At 50.4% G+C, this 22,343-nt stretch overlaps 2 protein-coding genes across 2 annotated transcripts in view; one reads left to right on the forward strand and one right to left on the reverse strand.

Moving 5' to 3' along the window:
- Positions 1-1,570: 1,570 nt before the first annotated feature.
- MRAP (melanocortin 2 receptor accessory protein) lies at positions 1,571-17,248 on the forward strand (the record flags this gene model as incomplete). The annotated part of the gene is made up of 3 exons (XM_082655353.1): positions 1,571-1,676; positions 14,557-14,660; positions 16,898-17,248. 3 exons carry the CDS (start codon positions 1,571-1,573, stop codon positions 17,246-17,248), a joined length of 561 nt encoding a protein of 186 aa, XP_082511479.1.
- Positions 17,249-18,940: 1,692 nt separating this feature from the next.
- The window catches only part of URB1 (URB1 ribosome biogenesis homolog), a 65,199-nt gene continuing 61,796 nt past the window's right edge, over positions 18,941-22,343 (reverse strand). The window contains exons 37-39 of the mRNA XM_082654745.1: positions 22,062-22,303; positions 20,773-21,342; positions 18,941-19,712 (exon numbers count right to left, since the gene is read on the reverse strand). Of these exons, the coding sequence (XP_082510871.1) occupies positions 19,531-19,712; positions 20,773-21,342; positions 22,062-22,303 (994 nt within the window). The 3' untranslated portion in view covers positions 18,941-19,530. The remainder of the gene's footprint in view (positions 19,713-20,772; positions 21,343-22,061; positions 22,304-22,343) is intronic.

Below are 22,343 nucleotides of genomic sequence, written 5' to 3' on the forward strand. Positions count from 1 at the left end.
AGGCCACATTCGCTGGCAGGTGACAACAACAGCTTATATTTACGGGCGCCTCCTACCGACAAGGCTGCTGTAAGTCCCATGCCTGGCTGTGCCCATCCATACTTCCCAGCCCCGCCCCCGCCCCCCCCCCCCGCCGCCGCCCCCTGCCCGGGAGACACATGCTGTGGTCATGCCCATTTCACGGATGAGGAAAGCCAGCTGCAGAGAGGTTAAGTCACTCGTCCAGGGCCACACTGCTGGGAAGAGCTAGAGCTAGGATGCAAAGTGGGCAGCCTGGCTCCAGAATCCATGCTTGTGTCCCCTACACTCTACTGTCCCTTTAACCAAGGACTCCCAGGAGGCACGTGCACAGCAGCGCGCACAGCAACAGCTGGACGTACGCGCACAAGGACGTGCACGCTGTACGGAGTGTCTTTTCAAGTGGATCTTTCATCTCCTCACTTTGGAAACGCAGGAGCTCACTTCTCCCTTTCTAATCGACTGAACCACCGAGGTTCAGTTCAAGAGGAGGGGTCCCCGTGGAACGCTGCAGGCCCCCCAGGTGGGCCTGAAGTTATCTGGGTTCACTGTCTACACCATTAGTGCCCAGCTTTCCTCTGGCAGTGTAGACCTGAATCAAGAAGACGGGAAAGTTCATATATTGGAGGGAAAGTCCCCATCATTCTGTGCATTTTGATTTTGTAACTAATTCTAGGGATCCTCTCACATTTAGAGCTTCTCATTCCCAGTACTTGGAATGAGAGGAAGAATGTTCCTGTTGACTGCATCTGTGCTCCTAGAAAAGTGAGTGTACAACTTGGAGTCAGGCCCTGACCAGCAGAATCCTTGTCCCGTGTGTCGTCAGCAGAGGGCTGGTGAACCCTATTCACCCTGGGGCCCTATTTCCCAAGAGCACAGTCCATGTGGGATCTTGACACAAAAAACAGCCTGTCTGAACAGAGGCAACTGACTGATTGCTTCTTGGGGGCTCAGATGAAAGCTGCGAAGTGTGCTCAATTGGAGAGGAGTGCTCTTTTGGTTTAATTAATTGCTGACGTGGACACGAGAGGTTGCAAGTTCAGGGTTGACATCACTCAGGCCCTCGGATAAGGAATCTAAGCCAGTGATTTGCTGGTTGCTTAATAGCACCAAGCACTGCCTTAATGCAAGTCAAGGGCACTGACAGGCTTTTGATTTGCTGATTAACTTTTTAGTACTTAAGGTAGAATGTGACTGTCCTTTCCAATCGTAGACCACATCTTGCCTTTCAAGGGGCCCTGGGGGATCTGTTTTCCTGTCCTGACGCTGAGGGCCAACCTGGAACTGCACTGGGACTGCAGGCTCCAGCCTTGTAGCTCTGTTTGTCTTGGAGTTCCGTCAAGCAGGGCAGGATGGAACGCTCTACTTGAACACTGAAGATGTCAGGCCCACCCCTCTGACCTTCCTCTGAGCCCAGCGGCTCTGATAAGTGGGCAGACCTTGAGCCTGGAGACCCACAGACACACTTGGATGATTTTACAGAAATCAGCCGGGCAACCTCCTGGTAGAGCTCTGAGCAGCTCCGCAGGGGCCACCTGCCAGCGCTGCAGGCATGGCCAACCGGACCAATGCCTCTACCGCATACGACAGCTACGAATACTACCTGGACTACCTGGACCTCATTCCCGTGGATGAGAAGAAGCTGAAGGCCAGCAAACGTGAGTCCCGAACTGGGAAAGCTGGCCAGGCAGAGGCTGGGAGTGAGTCCCGAACTGGGAAAGCTGGCCAGGCAGAGGCTGGGAGTGAGTCCCGAACTGGGAAAGCTGGCCAGGCAGAGGCTGGGGGTGAGTCCCGAACTGGGAAAGCTGGCCAGGAAGAGGCTGGGGGTGAGTCCCGAACTGGGAAAGCTGGCCAGGCAGAGGCTGGGGGTGAGTCCCGAACTGGGAAAGCTGGCCGGGCAGAGGCTGGGGGTTGGCCCAAATGACTTTTCTCCATTCACTTAAGAACTACAGCAGATGCCCACCGGGAAGCCAGAATATGACTTGAGCTCGTGGATATAAGGGAATGGCGGGGGGTGGCGGGTGTACCTGTTATCTTCTGTAATAAGTTTGGAACTAACCTCCTGAGAGGCTAAGACACTTTGGGAGCAGAATCTACTGGTAAGATAGATTTCTTGATAGAGTTAGATTTGTCTGGGGTTCCAATAAGCTAGATGAGTTTCTTCAAATTGCAGATTTCACGTTTTCTGTTGTCTCTATACAGATGTGGGAGAGAGTTACTGTGTCCACTCCTAAGATGTGTGACTTACTAATTCTTATTAAAATACCCACCAGTGCTTCATCTTCACAGTCTCAGGAAGGACAACCAGACAAGTAAACATCCTTTTCCTCCTTGCCCCAGCCCAGCCTTTATCTCTTGCGTAACTTGGTACTTTGTCAGCGATCTCCTCTGATTATTCCAGCTAGTCAGTCAAGATAATGAGTTGACTGAGTGAATGAACATGTAAAACAAAACAAAACAAAAACAAAGTCTCAGTTTCAGGAGCCCATCCTCTCTGCCTATTCTGAAGTCCCTTGGGTTCCTTGGGATTTCACTACCATCACACACTATGTCCTTCAAAAAATGAACGCAGTCCTTTGAAGGAACCGGATGCTTCTCGTATGAAAAGGAAGATAGTCTGTTACACACCAGCTCGAAACTGAAATTCACTCGGATGGTATCATTTAATAAAAGGAGGCCGATCCCTGGCAGGGCCCTTGGGGGAAGTCCTATAGAATGTCTGGTTAGGAAGTGTTCCTGTTTCCTGTTTCATTTACAACTTGCAGAAGCTGAGGACTTCTGTTTCATGTTTGCTGAGGACTTCCTGTATCCCTGACACTGTAGCAAAACATTTGGGGGGAAAATGATTTGGCCTGTGTTTTCTGATACAAGGTATATAATCATGACATTAAAATGCAGATTTTTTTCACCTACGACTCACAATAAGGAAGACATATAGTAATAGGGAGAAAGTGGCAGATTTGAAATCAAAGCCCACATAAGTATATTATCAAAAGTTCAGAACTTCGGGATACATATTGATCTGGACAACATGTAGATCTGCATTCAGGAAAGACTTTTTAAAATTAACACGAATTAAATAAAATTCTGGCTCCGCTTCAGACACTCCTGTCCTTTCGTATGCCAGACACCCCTCTCAGCCACCACCTGGGCTCCAAAGAGTCTCCCAGCTGCTTTGGGTGGGAGGACCGTTTGCAACTCTAGAATCTTAGAACACATGATCTCAGTCCTCTGCCCTTCCCCCCTTACCCACAAACAACTTCCGTTTCTGACAAAAACGGCTGGTGTTCTCTAAATTGTGTATGAGGTTTGAGATGTTCTTTCTTGCACACTTGAACTAGAGTTGGAAGTTTACAAACTGGGGAGCTAGAAATGAGATCAAATAAGAAATTCCTCCTCAAACTCCCAAACCCAGTAAAGATTATCTCAGCGAGGAATCTCACCAGAGAGACAAGTCACCGCCTTACCACCCCCCAGACAAGCTAGATGTTGGCGGCTTTTGACTCCTACAGGCGGAAGCCAGTTGCTGGGTCATCTCTCCCATGAAGAGTAAACATCGATTGGTATTTTCATAGCAAGGATTCAAGTTATGCATCTTAGGGGACTGACAAAATAACTCTCCCATATCTGCATACAGACAATAGAAAACATGATATCTACAATTTGAAGAAACTCACCCAGCTTATTGGAACCCCAAACAAATAAATTAAACTCTATCAAGAAATCCATCTTAAGGAAATTCCCTGGCGGTCCAGTGGTTAGGACTCGGTGCTTTCACTGCCGAGGGCGCCAGGTTCGATCCCTGGTCGGGGAACTAAGATCCCACAAGCCATGTGGTGGTGTGGCCAAAAATTAATTAACTAATTAAAAAAATAAAATAAGAAAAATTTTAAATCTCATTTATTTTTTTAAAAATCCATCTTAAAAGAATATTCTGTCTCAAAAGTATCCTAATGTCTTAGAATGTTAACTCCAGATTTATTACAATGGATATCAGATACCATTTTATACCCAACCCCTAGATATCAGGAATCTTTGACACCCACAGGGAGAGGTGCTCCTTCTGGGATCCTTTATTCCTGTTTGCAGGTGGATTCCCAACCACTGCGCCACCAGGGAAGCCCTGACCACATTTTTTAAATATATTTTTTAAAGGTTGATATGCTCCTTAATAAATGACTTCACTCTACCAGTCAGAAAAAAATCAGTGTTAACGTTTTGGTGCCTAGCCAATTAGGGTGGTTCTGTGTCCGTATCCTCATGTGCACACAGGCACATACACACGTGCATGCCTGGACATACACACACACCTATACACCCACATACAATTGCACTCCTACTTTGTGTGCTGTTTTGTAATGACTCCTGCCTGGAGCTGCTGAGGGGAAACTGAGAACTCCCTTGGGTGCCCTCTCTCCTCCCTGGGCCTGTCTGTAACTGTATGAGGCTGGGTCCAGTGGGTGCTCAGCAGAGCTCAGGTGGGGAGGACAGGCCACCGAGCTTGTGGGAAGTTGTGTTATCAGCTGGTGACAATGACTCCATTTTCTGGTCCCTTTGGAAAACATCAACCTACAAGTTTATCTCCTTCTGTCCCCTGGTTTCAGTCTCTCTCCATCTTCACTTCCATCTCCTCAATCTCTTCTTTCTCTTGCTGCCATACTGAGGGCGACCAACCTTCTAGGTTTGCCCAGGACTGTCCCATGGATGCATATTGAGAAATCCAGGCACATCGGATGGTCACCTTAATTCTCCTCTCCTTCCTCAAGCCCCACAAACATAGGAACAGGGCTGCCACTAACCCCCATGGTAGAGAAAAATTAGAAAAAGCCTCCTCCTTTGGGCACACAGCTAATCACAACCCATTCAGGTGGGGTCCCTTGAGCAGTGTGCAGCCTGTGTAACTGTTCACGGCGTCCCTGCATAGGAGGGACTCCAGGCTCAACCATGTGCCCTTTGCTCATTTCCCTGCCCCTGCCCTCCCCAATAGGTCTAAGCCCCCTTTTCCTCCTGGTAGTCCCTCTGAAATTAGGAACTGTCAATTTTATTTTCAATCTTTTCAAAGACATCCACTTCCACACCAGAAACACTCCATACCTTTTCCCACCTTCTGGCCATTGCTCATGATTAATTCAACAATCAAAATTCTGCACTATACATTACACGTCAGACAGTTGCACTGGGAGCTGGAAGTATAAAAGCAAATGGACTAAATCCATGTCCTCGATTTTTTTTTTAACAACTTTTTTTTTTTTTTCCCGGTACGCAGGCCTCTGACTGTTGTGGCCTCTCCCATTGCGGAGCATAGGCTCCGGACGCACAGGCTCAGCGGCCATGGCTCACGGGCCCAGCCGCTCCGTGGCATGTGGGATCTTCCCGGACCGGGGCACAAACCCGTGTCCCCTGCGTCGGCAGGCGGACTCTCAACCACTGCACCACCAGGGAAGCCCAACAACTATTTTATTTTATTACCATGTTGATCTATTTTGTGATGATGTATTTCCAAGTAGGTTACAGACCTCATGACACTCCTCCACCAAATTTAGGAAACTATTAAAAGTTAGGACATCACAGTACATCTAAACTCTTCAACAATTATTTCTTAGTATCATCTAATCTCCGGTCTATATTCAAATGTTCCCAGTTCCCCCCAAATGTGCATGAGAGCTATTTTGTCCACTCCATGCTGATGAGCTGCGTCTGGTCCCTGGAGTCTCTCTTAGTCTAGACCAGACCCCTTTTGTAGATGACACTGGCTCGAGGAAGAGATCAAGCAGGTTACTCTGTTTATCCTCAACTGTCCCGTCAAGTGGGAGATACTGATCAGTAATAAACATTTATTCAGTTAACGGTGTTAGGCTGGAGATTTGCAAAAGTTGCCCACAGAGCACAGGGAAGGACACCTGTGAGGTGAAGGAAGGCTTCCCAGGGAAGATGTGGCAAAGCTGAGTCCAAAAAATTGATTAGAATTTGCCTGCTACTCAGGGGGCTGGTGCAGGGTAGAGAACAGTTACACTCCTGTAGGTAAAAGATGTGTTTCCGGGACGGTGTTTTGGGAAGGGTGACAAAGGATGAGCTCCAGATCCCCGGGGGCCAGGTTCTTGCAGGCCAGCCTTGGAGGATCCCTGTAAACTGCAGGGAGTCATTTAAAATTGTAAGCAGGGAAGAGACAAGGGCCGATTTGCTTGCTAAGAAAATGGCTCTGGTGAACATATAAATGTGAGGGTCGGTAGGGTAGTGGTGACACGTGGGCAGGAAACAGCCATGTGCTGGGGCTGGAAGCATAAAGTTGAAAAGATCCCTACCCTTAGGAGTTCACAGTATAGGAGGGAGCGGCCGCATAAGTGAACGAATGAGCATGCTCCGGTGTTACAGCCATGGGAATAGAAGTATGTGAGGCTCAGAGAGGCCAAGTGACTTACTTAATGTCACGCAGCTGACTAGTCACAGAGCCACGACCTAAATTCCAGCTCTGATGCCTCAGGACTCTTCCCAGGACACTTTTCATGATCAGGGGGCAGATTCTCACCAGGATGTCAGATCCAGCAGAGCAGGAACCTTTGTCCACCTCTCTCTCTCTCTCTCTCTTTCTCCCCCACGAGCTCCTAAATAGTGCCTAGCACACAGTAGGCACACAATAGCTGTTTGCTGAATGAATGAATAAACTAATGTGAAGTAGGCTGCTCTTGCACACATTATTAATTTTTATGATGAATATTTGCACCAATTATCAATTTATTGCCTCTCAGCTCTGAATGCGCCCTTCAAAATAGGCTCTGTGATCAACGATGGAATTTTCTTTAAAGTGAGCACGTGTTAGGCTTTCTCAGGAGAGGGCTCTGGAGGGCACCGCTGGAGCACCAGGGCTGGGGGTTCAGCAGTGAGGGCGTGGGGACGTCTGGGGGAACTAGCCCCGGTCCCTGGCCCAGAACACCGTCTCCCTGAGATCTTGCAGCCTCGGTGTGGCAATAACCTCTCTGCAACCATGTAGACAAAGAAACCAAAGCCCCCGGGCAACCTGTGGTCGGTGGGGGAGGTGCCACAACTCCTCCATCTTCCTCTCTTCCCCCTCAACACCCCCACCCACCCACCAGGCCTCCAGAGGGCTCTCCATGGTGTGTCCAGCAGCTCCAGGCAAACTCAGGCCTGGCTGAATGACCCAACCCCTCTGCCATCCAGTGGCCAAACCACATCTCCTCCAGGGAGGTCTGAACCCCTTCCAAGTTTGTCCTTCCTGGGTGTTATAGGCTGAATTGTGTCCCCCGGCCCCCCACCAAATTCTTATGTTGAGGTTCTAACTCCCAGTACCCCAGAAGGTGACAGTATTTGGAGATAAGACCTTTACAGAGGTGATTAAGTTAAAATGAGGTCATTAGGCTGGGCCGTAATCCAGAGCGACTGGTGCCCTTGTAAGAAGAGATTAGAACACAGACACACACAGGGGGATGACCATGAGAGGACCCAGTGAAAGACAGGCCAAGGAGAGAGGCCCCAGAAGAAACCGACCCTGCTGACACTTTGGTCTTGGACCTCCAACCTCCGGAACTGTGAGAAAATTAATGTCTGTAGTTTAAGTTACCCCAGACATGGTACTTCGTTACAGCAGCCTGTATTAGTCCTTTCAGTCTGCTATAACAAAGTACTATAGACTGGGTGGATTAAAAACAACAGAAATTTATTTCCCACAGATCTGCAGGCTGGGAAGTATGCAACAGACACATAGGGAATGCCCTGGGTTGTCCCCATGGACTCGAGGGCAGGGCACCCTCTCCTACAAGATGAGGGTCTTGGGGGACTCCTAATACTATCTACTGTCTCTAAAGAAAATTCCTCAGAGCTAAACATCACCAAGTCAGATTTTAAGTAGTCAAGCCCTGTCTTGGTCTCCTTGGGCTGCTATAACAAAATATCACAGGCTGGGTGGCTTCAATAACAGATATTTATTTCTCACAGTTCTGGAGGCTGGAAGTCCAAGATCAATGTGGCAGTAGATTCTCTGTCTGGTGAGCACTTGCTTCCTGGCTTGTAGATGGGCACCTTCTCTTTGTCTGCTCACAAGGCCTTTCCTTGGTGCAAATGGTGAAAGAGTGTATGTGTGTCTCTTTCTCTTCTTATGAGGTCACTAATCCTAATGAGGGCTTCACCCTCATGACCTCATCTAACTCTAATTACCTCTCAAAGGCCCCACGTCCAAAAATCATTGCACTGGGGATTAGGGCTTCCACATATGAATGGTGCGTAGGAGACACAAACATTCAGTCTATAGTGGCACCTTTGTCTTGGCCATCAGCTGAAGCAGACAGAGAGAATTCACTATGCACATCCTGTCTCCTAGATATATTTCAAATCAGATCTGGCTGTGTATGCTATTTTGTACCCTGCTCTTACTGACCTCACAGTATTTTCTTTTCCCATGTTGTTAAATATTCTTTCACAAAAATTTTGCAAATAGCTGCATGGTGTTCTAGAAATATGTATCTTTGAGCATATAGAATGTTTCCAGAATGTTGCTCTTATAAGCAGTGGCCTTGGGGAGAGAAGAACTTCTTCCACTGTTGTGTGTTAAGTAAAGATGTCTCGCCTATTTCTGTCCTTAGTATTTGAATTCAAAAAAGTTCACTAAAAAAGAAAAAGCCTAAAAAATGCAAAAGCAGCAATGTTCCTCATCCAATCTCTGTGCTCCCGTTATCACTGTGTCACTTTTGTTTTCTGTGATGATCAGCAAAAGGCAGCATTGGGCAGTCTCAGGGATGCTCTGTTACCTGGCTTCGAAGGTACAGTAAGGTAAGCGTGAGTCCAGGTGAGGGTGGACAGAGGTCAACCACAGCAAGCAGGTGACCTCCTTTACTGACAGATGTGACTTTCTCTCCCTGCCAGTTCCTCTGGGCTGGATCGCCAACCCAGTCAAACAAATCAGAAGGCATCATATCCCAGGTCTCTGCAGGAGTGCGCATCAAAGACAGAAAGATGCTGGGAATGCTTTGGGCAAAGAGGCAAAGCTCTCGCTCAGATCGTCTCACTAGAAGGTCACCTAGGGCAGCTGGTAGACATGGTGAAGTCCAGGCTGGGTTCAACTCCTGTGTCAAGTAGAGAAGACAAAAATAGAAGACAAAAATCCCCGAGCTCATGTGTTAACCTAACAAGCAGGAAGGATTTTAAGATTTTTGTGTTCATGCCCAGACAGTGCAATTTATTCCATCATGGTTGGGCAGATAATTGGAAACGTCTAGGGATTTAGATATACTTTTATGAGCATTGAGTGCTGACTTGAAGGCTGTGGGTTGCCCTTTCCCAGGATGGCTTAAAATCTGGTGTGATTCTGTTACAGGGACGTCACAAGGATTGTTACCCTTGTGATTTTTCAGACGTGGCTTCTGTTTCACGGAAAGGTTAAGAATCTTCCCAACACTGTCAGAAAGGTGGAAAATGCAAATCTGTTTCCTGAGACCCTGCCTGAACAGACTGATGACACGTTTGATCTTCTATTTGTTCCCTTTTCAGCGGCTAAGCTTAGGAGAAAAAAACAGTCCCATATTCCAGTCTTATAGCAACCATACAGATTATTTTAATACCATGAGTCTCCAGATGCTACTCAAGTACTCCCTTGCAGGGAGGAGTGAGATGAGTTGATTTTCCTTGGGTAGTGTCTGGCTTTACGGCTGTATTAGTTACCTCTCAGGTCAGTATGTCTTCTTCCTTTAATTAGAGGTTAGGAAGAATTCGTCATGGCCCATATTGACTTCTGCTGATGCACTGCTTCTGGCGGCTTCAATAATAAGGCAGTCTGGTAAGCTGGGATGAAGTGAGAGAGTGGCATGGACATATAGACATCATCAAATGTAAAATAGGTAGCTAGTGGGAAGCAGCCTCATAGCAGAGGGAGATCAGCTCGGTGCTTTGTGACCACCTAGAGGGGTGGGATAGGGAGGGTGGGAGGCAGACGCAAGAGGGAGGAGATATGGGGATATATGTATATGTATAGCTGATTCACTTTGTTATACAGCAGAAACTAACACACCACTGTAAAGCAATTATACTCCAATAAAGGTGTTAAAAAGTAAATAATAATAAGGCAGTCTATTCATCTGCTTCTCTGACAGCTAGGAGAGGAAAAACACCACTAACCAATCTCTTCTGAACACAATGCATAGACTTCAGGGTAAAGATTGAACAAAGGACCTCTATATAACTCTTCTCTTTTGGTCGGAGGGATGAAGTTCAGGTTACAACTTTAATTATGATGTTTAAGTCTTCAGCAAATGGTCAGTTCCATGGACGTGACGTAAGCAGTGAAAGTGATTTTTAAACAAAGATATGAGTATGTTTACCTTGGAACAAATTTCCCATCTAGCTAGCCCCATGTGGAGCTGCCAAACTTGAATGAGTCTGTCATTGCTCAAAAACTGCTTGGAACTCTTACTTTGGAAATGACTTTGGTGGCCATGACACATTCTATGAAATGTCCACAGAGATAAATTATGTATGTCTTTGGAGAGTGGATTTGCTTCTGAGAAATAGTTAAGAATCACCCAGAAACCAATCAGGTGAATGGACTTAAGCTGATTGATACCAGCTGGGTGTCAAAAATAAAATATCTCATAAAGTAGCAAAATTGGTGTGTGTGTGTGTATGTGTCCTTCAAGGTAATTGCAAAAGAAGAATTTATAAATGTTTGATCATCGTATGTATTTTAGGAAAATTTAGATGACTGTGGAAGAGAGCAGATGATTATTTTGAAGGTCCGCATTCATTTGGATTTGTCAGTTTTGATATGTTCATTTAAAAAGTCAATTTTTTTACAGATTCAATAGAGAAAATTGGTTAAATTAACAGAGTTCCAGATAAAACAGATGTTGATTTCTCTTTCATGTACAAGTTTGAAGGATGGGATGGTATGTCAGCTCCATGAAATCTTCAAGAAGTAGCTTTGTTCTAGCTCATATCTCTGCCATCCCTGCCATCCAAGCCTGGCTCTAGCCATCACATCCATGTTCTGGGCAACAAAATGGAGTAAGGGCATAAGAAGGGACATGGGTTTTAGAAATCCAGCCATCTCTGCAGAAGGACTCCTAGAACCGTCTTGTAACAGCTCCACTCACATCTCATTGGCCAGAACCTTGTCTCATGACCCTACTAACTGAAAGGGAGGCTGGGAAATGTAGTCTTCATGCCAGGAAGCCATGTGACCTGCTAAAGGAGGGGTTCTATTACTATGGAAGCACGTGAAAGCAAACATTAGGATTGACAGCCAGCAGTCTATGCTACAATTACCTTCACTCATAGCTTACATTTTAGTGAGCTTGAAGGATACTGTGATATTACTTGCCACAAAGCCCTCGTAACTGAAATAATATTAGTTCTATTTATACATTGGTTCACGACCATTAAACAAGGAATTGTGCCATGTACATTGCATATACATATTATTTTATTTAATTTGCCTAACAGCCAAAAAACACATACTATTATCCCCATTTAACAGATAAGGAGTTTATCTGTTAATAAATTTAGAGATGTAAAAAAGATTGCCTGAGATCCAACAGCTAGGAAATGACCAGGTCAGAATTTGTTAGCCTCCAGAGCCTAGGCCCTTAACCCCGTCATTATTCCCCAAGAAGGGAAAAACCTTGGGGTTCATTTTATTCTAGGGCCTTGGAGAAGAGGGAAGGGAAGGGGAGTTTTCCGTGGCTGGACCAGTTTCCTTGTCAAGCCAGCCTGGTGCTCCTTGTTGTAAAGACAAGCCCATGGATGTTTAAACATTTCCAACACTGGGGAATGACAGCTCTCACCCTTGGTACAAAACGTTCTCTCAAGCACTTAGGTTGAACCTTCAGGAAGAAGAGGAAAAAACCCTATTTTCTTGGTCGTGTTTTTCAACAGAACACGATGAAATAGAATGTGGTACAGGAAACAGCTAGTGGCTACTGTTCGCCTTTTTGGTCTGGCGAAATGAAAATTTCACTTCTCTGAAGACGCTGTGTTCTGGGAGCGGTAACATCTCATTTCCTGCTCAGCGTCTGGGGATAATGACCAAGGGCTGGGACAGAGAGCGTGAGCCTGGGGGAGGGGAGCCTGGGAGAGGGGAGGGGGCGTCTCAACTGCTCAGCTTTGGGGGCTGTTTTCTTAGAGGCTCTGACGGAACTTACGTAGGTGCCAAAGACCTCAAATCCTGCATTACTTTTATGAAAGTAAAAGAGCGTTAGTGTCTGCAGAAATCTGAAACTTCCTTATACAATAAAAATCCCAAACCATATTTTCTGAAAACATACATACTCTTATACTTTGAGGGTTATACAATAAATTGGGACTCTTTGGGACAGAGCTGAACCGAAGCAGGTATTGTGGAATAATACACAGTGAGCAGGCAAGGAACACTGAGGAAGTCAGAGGCTTCTTTTTTTTTTTTTTGCGGTACGCGGGCCTCTCACTGTTGTGGCCTCTCCCATTGCGGCGCACAGGCTCCGGACGCGCAGGCTCAGCGGCCATGGCTCACGGGCCCAGCTGCTCCGCGGCATGTGGGATCCTCCCGGACCGGGGCACGAACCCGTGTCCCCTGCATCGGCAGGCGGACTCTCAACCACTGTGCCACCAGGGAAGCCCCAGAGGCTTCTTTTGATTGACGTATACACACTACTGTATATGAAATAGATAACTAATAAGAACCTACCGTACAGCACAGGAAACTCTCTACTCAATACTCTGTAATGGCCTATATGGGAAAAGAATCTAAAAAAAAGAGTGGATATATGTATACGTATAACTGATTCACTTTGTTGTATACCTGAAACTAACACAACATTGTAAATCAACTATACTCCAATAAAAATTTTTTTAAAAAGTCCTTAAGCTTAAGACGGATGGCAACAACCTCATTTCCTGTTTCCCAGGAGCCCATAGGGCCCCTACAACAGTCTGTTGCTCTAGGGCACCCCCATCGGTTTCTCAGGTCAGGGACAGAAAGCAGAGAGGATGTGAGAGTCAGCCTGGGGGGCTCTGCTGTCCTTGCAAAGCTTTGCTGTCCTTGTCGTCTCTTCAGTGTGAGTGCCGAGTTGCTGATGCATTACTAGGTGGTGGAGGTCCAGGATTCTTTTTGCAGATACTGCATCTGTTCCTTATTACCTGTTTTCGACACTTTTAGGACCTAAAATCGACTCTTTCAAAGTCTCAGTTTCTCCCTCTACCTGTCTTGGATCATAGAGGGCAGTGGTAACGGTCTTTACTAAATTACTATTATTTACCCCACAAATGACTCATAGATCTCTAGTCCTCCATTCAGTTATTTGTTCATTTGTTCACCCATTTATAAACATCTTTTCATTTGAATCCATCACAAGAACATCTTTTGTTTGAACAGAACCCAGCAGAAGGCAGGGCACGGCTGGCACAGGCAGTGCAGCAGGAGTGCCGAGGATGCTGGGGGAGAGATGCAGCATCCTGAAGGGGGTCAGCGATTTCTGGTGGGCAGGTTGGCCCCCTCTGAATCCTTAACAGCCCCCAGCAAAGCCTGGCTCCTGTACGTGCTTAATACATGCCTGTTGATTACTATCCTTCAGTGGCTTCCTTTGGTCACACATGTAGGTGCCTAGCATATCCTGGTCTGGGGCATCTTGTCCTGGGGGCATGAGTGTGTCTGGGAGAAGATACTTGCAGACACTAATTATGAGCCTGGTCCTCTGTGCCCAGAGCCAAACACAACCCCCAGGAGAAACTATACCCCTGCAGTTCCCTAGCAACTTGCCGAAAGTTCCAGACCCAGAGTCTCAGAGAAAGGAACCTCCTGACCTGCCAGGATCTACCCAGGGCCCAGAAGAGACTAAGCATCTTTCCCGTTTTCCCCGCGTACTTTCACCTCCGGCCACAGATACAGCCAGAGTAGTGGCTGCAATAGTGCTTTTTCCTCCTGCCACTGCCCCGCAGCTAGGCCTGTCCCTCGGAAAGAAAGGGACCGGCTCTTTCCACCTCTAGCAGGCTGGCCGTGGCAGACCTCGGGTGACAACTCCACAGCGGGAAGGGCCTGGCCCTTCATGCGGCAGGCTGGCACAGTTGCCTAGCGCACATCTTTTTTTCTAAGTCTCTGATCTTGGGGTCTTTGAAGGTGTCCCTAACCAGGCTGGTAGGGGCTGCAGCCCTCACAGGGGAGGGGAGGGCGTCTTGCCACGAGAAGTTGCTCACAGCTCTTTCTTCTCCCTCCCGAGAGGAAGGGAGGAGGGGAAATCCATTCTCTGATCATCAGTAGCAGCTGAAAAAGCAAACCCATGAGGTGTCACCCAACTTCATTCACTGTTTTTTCCCCTCAATAAGCCCCCTAAACTCACCGAGAGGCCCGTGGCCCTGGGAAAAACGCCAGGTCCCTGCTGCTGCCCGTTTCCTTCCCAAGGTTATCATTAATGGAAAAATCTGCCCCCGTACCTCCACCCCCCATCACAGCCGAGAAGACTTAGCCCCAGAGCCCCATCCCCACAGCACATGGGGGCCCTCGCTTCCCGGCCGTGGGCCCTGTGACATCACACTGACGTGGAGACACGTGTCTGCCTCCCACAGATTCGATCGTCATCGCCTTCTGGGTGAGCCTGGCAGCTTTCGTGGTCTTCCTGTTCCTGCTGCTTCTGTCCATGTCCTGGCCAGCCTCCCCGCAGACGAGGAAAGTAAGGACAGGAGGAGGTATGTGGTAAGTGGCCACGTGAGGGGCTAAATAGGGGGTACCCGTATGTCCCAGGTGGAATATTATTAGGCCATAAAAAGGAATAAAGCCCTGATTCATGCCACAACGTGGATGACCCCTGGAAACACTGTGCTACGTGAAAGAGGTGAGGCACTGAAGACCACACGTGGTGTGATTCCCTGGATGTGAAATGTCTAGAAGAGGCAAACCCACAGACAGGAAGCAGATTAGCGGTTGCCCAGGGCTGGGAGAAGGCAGAGTAAGCGGGGCTGACTGCTAAGGGGCACAGGGTTTCTCTGGGGCACGAGGTAACTATTCCAACATAGATTGTGGTGATGGTCGCACAACTCAGGGAACGTACTAAAGACCATTGAATTATAAACTTTAAACGGGTGAACTTTGTGGTGTGTAGACCATAACTCAGTGAAGCTGTTGAAGACCATGAAGCGGAAGTTAAATTGGAGGCACAGTCCGTGCGCTCCAAGTAGCCACTAGAGCCGAGCTCGTTGTATGTTAATTCTCCTGTGCTACGCAACTGGCCTCCCGCATCCAACTTTCCCTTCCAGCTGAATCCGCCCAACACAGCCGCCGCTGTCCTAAGGACAAGGGGCCCTACACCCCCTCTCCCCCTGCCATAGCTCCTGGGACCAGGGGTGGGCAACCAACCCGGAGAGGGCTGGTCCAGGGCTGGCCACTGCCCCTAGAAACATATGGCCTGGCAGGGGAGCTGGGGCCACGAGGCACTGAGGGGGCCAGAGGAAGACGGTGGCTGGGTACCATGATGGACCAAGAACTCCTGGGATGTGGGAACCGTGAGTCAGCACAGGCAGCTGGGAGCAGGGAGAGGTGGGCAGAGCTGTTCTGAGAGGAGGGGAAGAGGAGCCTCCAAGCCCCTGAAAGAATCAGAGGGCAGCCCCCCTGCCTGATGGGGTCCCCCTGCCAGTTCCCCGAGGGCCTGCGGATTCACAGACCTGCCTGGAGGGGCCTGTCTCTCCTATCCCCTCGTCCACCCGCCCTGTCCATAGTGTCTCATGCACCGGGTCTACACACACCAGGTCATTCTGGTTCCCTTGGTCACATGTGGGAGGCGGGGACCAGCTTTCGAGCAATGAAGAAATCCATTCTTTCAGTTTTCAGAACTCACATTGAAGCTAAGCAGATTTTTACCCCCAAGAGATCCCCGAGGGACAAACTAATGAAATTGACTGTCTTTTCTACTTTTCTGCGGTGACTTGGAGCAAGCCCTGTGCTAGGGACAGCTTGCGAGGATACTCAGCTACCTCCCAGCGGAAGGTTCCCCAGCCTGGTGGGCACAGGGGTTTTAGCATCTTCTGGGCTACAGTTTTACCACAGGGCAAAATAATGACGCTCTTTGTCCTGACTGGCCGCATGGCTTACTACAGAAAATGCTCTCCAGGAACTTTGTGACAAGGAATGCTCAGGACTGCCAAATAGATCCTTAGTTAGACTTAGGAAAGAGAATGCTGAGCTGCTTCCCAAAGAGTCGTTCTTTCCATGATCGAAAAAAAAAAAAAGATTGTGCTAGCATCATTTGAGTCATCTGGAAGGAGGGCTTAGCTCCTTCGTGCTCCCTTCCTGGCCTTCTTCATTCACGTTCCAATTATAACCACATTTGAACTAGTTCTCTAGCTTAGACAGCTATCGGTACATGGCCTTATCTCATCCTGATACCCACAAGGCAGTTATCATCCCACTTCACTAATCAAACTAAAGGCAGGCGGGATGTGTCCTGTGCCCCCAGCACCTCGAGTGCAGGAGGGTCCATCCAGGGAGGATGGATTTCTGGCTCAGATACAAGTTGGTATGAGGTACGGACACGAGATGAGCTACACTCAAACACGTGGATGGACGGAAGGTCAACCTCCCCCCCTCCCATCCCCCCACCCCTGCCTCCACCAGCTGTGAATCTGTGACATGAGGTCAGAGGGAAAGCCCCAAGGTCAGGGTCACCATCGAGCACTTCCTCTTCTCTTCCATTTCTCCACTGTGGTAGCCTTGGTGAGCCAGGCTGAGCCCCCCACCCCAGCCCTGGGCCTGCTTCCCCGGCAGAGGGGCTCTCGCCCTGTGACTCTCCCCTGCAGGCTTTGGCCAGGCAGGAGGGTGCAGCAGGGAGTCCCCTCCCCAACCCGGGGAAGGACAGTTCTCTGGGCAGCTTGGACGCTTCCTTCCCTCTGCTCTGTCCACAGGAACAATGCCCAGCACCACCCAACGTGCCCCTGGAGTCTCGGCCTCAACCTCCCCTTCTGTGTCTGGAAGCAACCCCAGCACCACGGGGCCCCCCAGGGGACCCCGCTGCCTCTACCGAGCTCGGTCGAGGAACCAGGTGGCAGAGCGTCAGGCCCCATCCAGCAGCTGCAGCAGGAGAGTCCCTCCACCTCGGCCCCCTTCCACCCCCCAGGGCCACCCTGCTCTCCTCTGGGAACTGGCCCTCGATGGGGACCCGCACGGCACCAGCTGATGTCAGGAACTTCAAGCCCAGTGAGCCTCCCCTGCAGACAGAACCTCTCGACGGTAGAACCAACAACCCAATCCAGGGCCATTGCTGAGTGAGCCGGGGAACTCAAACCAACCTGGACACACACGTGCCCTCTGAAAGCCTGGTTACAGGTAGCACGATGTGCAACTAGGTCAAGAATGACTGTACAAGGGGGCGCATGTATGCATTTACCCAAGGCTGGCAACAGCCCATCTGGCCGAGGGAGGAGGCCCCAAATATTGCTCGTTTCCTTTAGTGCACTTAACCTGCCTATTTACTGCTCATGCTGCTTTAGGAAGGATAGAAAAGTAAAATATGTATGAAATAAGATTAAAAAATATTCACTGATCTCTACCATGTCACTTCATAGTTTCCGCTATTACTTCTGCAATGTTTTTTTTATCAACTCTGAGTTCGCTGGCTGATCTGCACCTTCTTTAGGATGCCCAGGGAGTGCCTGCCAGGTCCCCCTCCATCCCCCACGGACACCCACTGTCACTAAGATGGGGCAGTGTGTGCCCGGCCAGACTCGCTGACTGTGGTCAGGGGACCTGAGCCACTCCTCCGACCTCCCCAAGGCCTTTCACAGACAGAGCCCAGGGCGGCGTCTCCCCGGACAGGGCAGTCGGGCGCAGCAGGCAAGGCTTAAGCCCGAGTGGCAGGAGGATCCCGTGCTGTGTGACTTCGTGTGACGTCTGATCCGAGACCCCCGATGGACGTAGTTCTCTAGTGCCCGACAGCCTGCCCCTGGCAGGGTGCCAGCACCATACCACAAAGCCCATACACCTCACCGCCCCCCATCCCAAGTGACTGAAAAATAATCCTGTAAGGTGAGGGCCAGGCCTGGCCTCGCCAGCCTGGGGGACAGCGGGTTAGAAGGGAAGATGGGGGAAGGGAGACTGATGGGCTCCAGAGATGCAGAAAGAGGGCAGAAAGGACCACATGGGCTTTCCAGCTTGAATCTAAACGTAGGACTCTGGCTTCACGACATTCTAAGAATATTGTTGTGGGTGTTTTGCAGGCGAGGGAATAGGGGAGGTAAATGCTCCTTGTCTTCTAGACGATGAGCCCCACTGTGGGAAGGGGACAAATGCCCAGAAGCGTTACTCTTGTCTTGGTAAAAATCTTAAGTCATTAAAAAAACCAGAAAAGGGCTTCCCTGGTGGCGCAGTGGTTGAGAGTCCGCCTGCCGATGCAGGGGACACGGGTTCGTGCCCCGGTCCGGGAGGATCCCACATGCTGTGGAGCAGCTGGGCCCGTGAGCCATGGCCGCTGAGCCTGCGCGTCTGGAGCCCGTGCTCCGCAACGGGAGAGGCCACAACAGTGAGAGGCCCGCGTACCGCAAAAAGAAACAAACAAACCTGAAAAGAGTCTAAACGACACTGGAAGGAGACAAAAGTGTAAATGTTTAAGCTGAAATCAAGCCATTGCCAGTGCAATAAACATCATATGGGCAAATAAACAGCCACCTCCCAGGCGGCAGACAGGGAATGCGTGTGCTGACGCGGCACGAGGGCCCAGCAGACCCCTGGGCACCTACCTGGGTGTGCAGGAGGGTACATGCAGAGCTTTAAGTGATCAGGACCAAGTTTTATCTGGGAAACCCATGAAACTTCATAGTCCACGTTCGTCAGCTACAGTATCAGTTAATGTAGGAATCTTACAAGTCAAATCCTGACCTCTGAAATGCAGGTCTCTGTAGAATAAAAAGAGCCTGTGATCACATCAATTAAACAAAACACAAAAACCTAACAAAAACAGACGTTTATTAACAAGTTATAAAATTCTAAATCCCCCTTTGAAACAGAAGTTTTAAAAATATAGGCTGTCTTTCCAAAGCAAAAGTCAAAACAATTCCATACTTTAAGGATTTAGTGTAACATCCTTTTTATTTCCTAAAATAACTTAACACAACACTGGCAGGGCTTATTCATTCAAAAAGTTCCACAAAGCTTTGTTTTAAAGCCTTAAGGCAAACTTTACACGTCTCTCTTCTTGCTCTTCTGCCTGATATATCTCTGGACACTGCGGCTTTAAAGTCCATGAATCCCTTACGCACTCAGAAGCGCCACCTCGATTTGTGGTATTTCTTTGAGGAACAATGAGCCCCTAAGAGGAAGGGTCTTCGCTGACTGGGGCTCACGGCCCGAAGGTCCCCAAGCCCACTGTAACCCTGACTGCTTCGCACACGTGGTCCCTTGAGCTTATTATTTATCAGTCAGTTAAAAGAAGCCAACTTTTCCTGTCAGGACACCTGGTCAACATTCAGAGCTTGTCATCTCGCAGGCCTTCCATGGAAACCCTTGACTCAACCTGACTCCTAGAGCCTGGAGCCGGAAGCGCCAGCCGCAGGGGGTTAAGTGTCAGGGATCGCGGCCGCGATGTCCTTGCAGAGCCTGACGACGGCCTCCTCGTCACCACCTTCTACGTCCTCCGAGGCGTCGAGGACCATCCGGACGTGGGTCAAGAGGGTGTCTGGCCGCTGGGCCCCCAGCCAGACGTCCTTAATGTACAGAGACACCAGGAACGCAGCAGTGGCTGAGGAAAGGGACAAGCCCATTAGAACGCAATCCGGTCAGTCGGAAAACAAGTCACCCGCCCACACGCACAAGGGCCCGGGGCTGTGCGAAGCCCCAGACAGCAGTGAGCGCGCACTGCCATAAATTAATTCCACCTTTGCTTGACTATAAGTCAACCTTTCTTGCTCATTTTAAAATTATCTTTTCATGCGATGAATGTGTGTGAAATGTAAAAAAAAGTTACTACAAGTCAAGCCTCTTCCGTGGTGCTGACCACCCAGGCCAAGAACCACAACCGAAGCTGGGGAGGAGCAGCCCGGAGTCACTTCCCATCATCCCCTCAGCGGCACAGGTGAGAAGGTTTACAGGCCCAGATTCAATTCCCCGACGGCGGCCACAGGAGAGGGCAGGGCACCCCGGCCACCAGGTGAGCTCACCTGCTGCGCTGTGGGCCCGCCCCCCTCCCTGCTCCCCCTCGTGTCCCTCATCCCCAGTGAAGGGCCCACCCTCCCGGATGAAGGAGCCACCTGCACATGGTCACAGCCTCCCTCCTGTCCTCCTACAGCCTCTGCTGTGCCCTCGTCTGTGCAGTCACACCTTTACTAAGAACCTGCTAAGCACCAAGCACATAAATTGTGTGACTTGTGTGTGTGTGTGCGCATGTGTGTGCTCTTGTGCACGTGTGCTCAAATGTACACACACACACACACACACACACACACACACACACACACCCCTGGCCATGACAGGAAACATAACTCTTCACGTGGGTAATAACGATAGAAACTTAGGGAAGCCACTGCTCTGCAACAGAGCGTCCCGGTGGGACGCAAGGCTGTGACGTGAGCACCTTTCTCCACTGTAAGCAAAACCATCACTAAAGGTCTCTCTCACCTGAAGGCAAAGGCAGAGATTTCCTCTCCCCCTACACTCAGGGCCCCGTGGCCCTCTCCGCGATCCTCAGAACCGTGGAGAGGGGCCCCCAAAGGCTTACGACAGGCTCTAAGGAACAGGAGATGCGCCCCACCCCAGGCCCACTCCCGCGTTTCTTCAGCCTCCGACCTGAGCACCAGGCTTACCTCGCGTGGCTGCATCCTCCGCGTTCAGAGAAGAGCGGTGGACGGCCTCGAGTATCGGCCGGTAGGGGCTCCCGGCGGGGCCGCGGGCCGCCCCCAGCTGCAGCATGACGGCGTTGAAGAGGCTGGCCGCGCTCTGCTCGGGCCCCGCCAGCCCCTCGGCGCCGCAGAACCTGCTATACAGCCTGAACATGCCGCTCGCCACGGCGCTGTCCTGAAGGAGGTCGGCCACCACCGCTGGCCGCAGCAAAATGCGGTTCCTGAGCCAGCCCAGGAGGCCCGCCGTCTCCACCCGGCCGAGCGGGCTCGCGGCCGCGGAGCGCAGCACCCAGCCGGCCACCAGGACGGTGACGGCGCCCACGGGGCCTAGGCCTTCGCTCTCAGGTTCGGGGTCAGGAAACACGGGCCCCCAGTGGGTCAGGATGGACCTCAGGAGGCCCCTGCACGCCTCCAAGGTGGACGCCGGCAGCTCGGGGTCCACCGCCTCCTCAGCCTCCCCAGGCCTCCGCTTCCGGCCCCGGAGGCCTTTGGCTCGGGCTGGCCCAACTGGCTTGTTCTTATCCTTGAGCATTTCTGTCACACACACACACGCACATGCACACACACCACACACATACACACACACCACACACATACACGCACACACACATACCACACACACATACCACACACACATACACACACACCGCACACACACGCACACACACGCACACATACACGCACAGACAACACATGCACACACACCACACACACACCACACACATACACGCACACCACACATACACACACGCGCACACACACACACCACACACACGCACACACACATACACACACACCACACACACACATATACACACATACATGCACACACATACGTGCGTGCACACGGACGCACACACATACACGCACACACACACATACATATGCGCGCACACACACACACAGAGGAAAGAGAAAAGGTGGTGAGACTGGTGTTCCGCCCACCCCCTAACACACACACAGATGCAGATGGTGGGGCGGCCCACGGGCTGTGCCCTCCCGGGATGCGTCCCCACGCTTGGAGCACAGCGAGTGCTCAGTGCTTCCCTGTGACCCGTCGTTACTGCTATCTTGGCAGCTGAGCGCTGGTTAGCGGCAGAGCTGGGACTCAAAGCCGGCCCCCTGCTCCCTCTCGGGCTATGAAGCCGGACAGGCCCTGTCTCTAAGCTGCAGACATGCCGCTCAGGGACGGTAAGACGCCGGCTGCTCCGCGGGGCAGCGAGCACAGCTTGGGGAGCGGGTCCGACACTCACTCAGCAGCTCCCTGACTTGGCATCTCTCCGCGGCTGCTCTCAGGTCCTCCTGGAGCCTGACGTCTCTCTCAACGAGGCTCCACTGGTGCAGGAGGACGAGGGCATCCCTGGTGGACAGCACAGTCTCGTTCACGGTGAAGCGGTTCATGTCCCTGAAGGCCTGCAGCACGGTGGCCCGGTACCTCAGCACGGAGTCGAGTGCCCCGAAGAAGCTGGTGAGCTGGGTGGAGGCCAAGGCGGGCCTGCGGGAGCCAACGCCACGGACTGAGCCAGGGCCACCTC

Source organism: Grampus griseus (assembly GCF_964374135.1).
Source record: "Grampus griseus genome assembly, chromosome: 5".
NCBI lineage: Eukaryota > Metazoa > Chordata > Mammalia > Artiodactyla > Delphinidae > Grampus > Grampus griseus.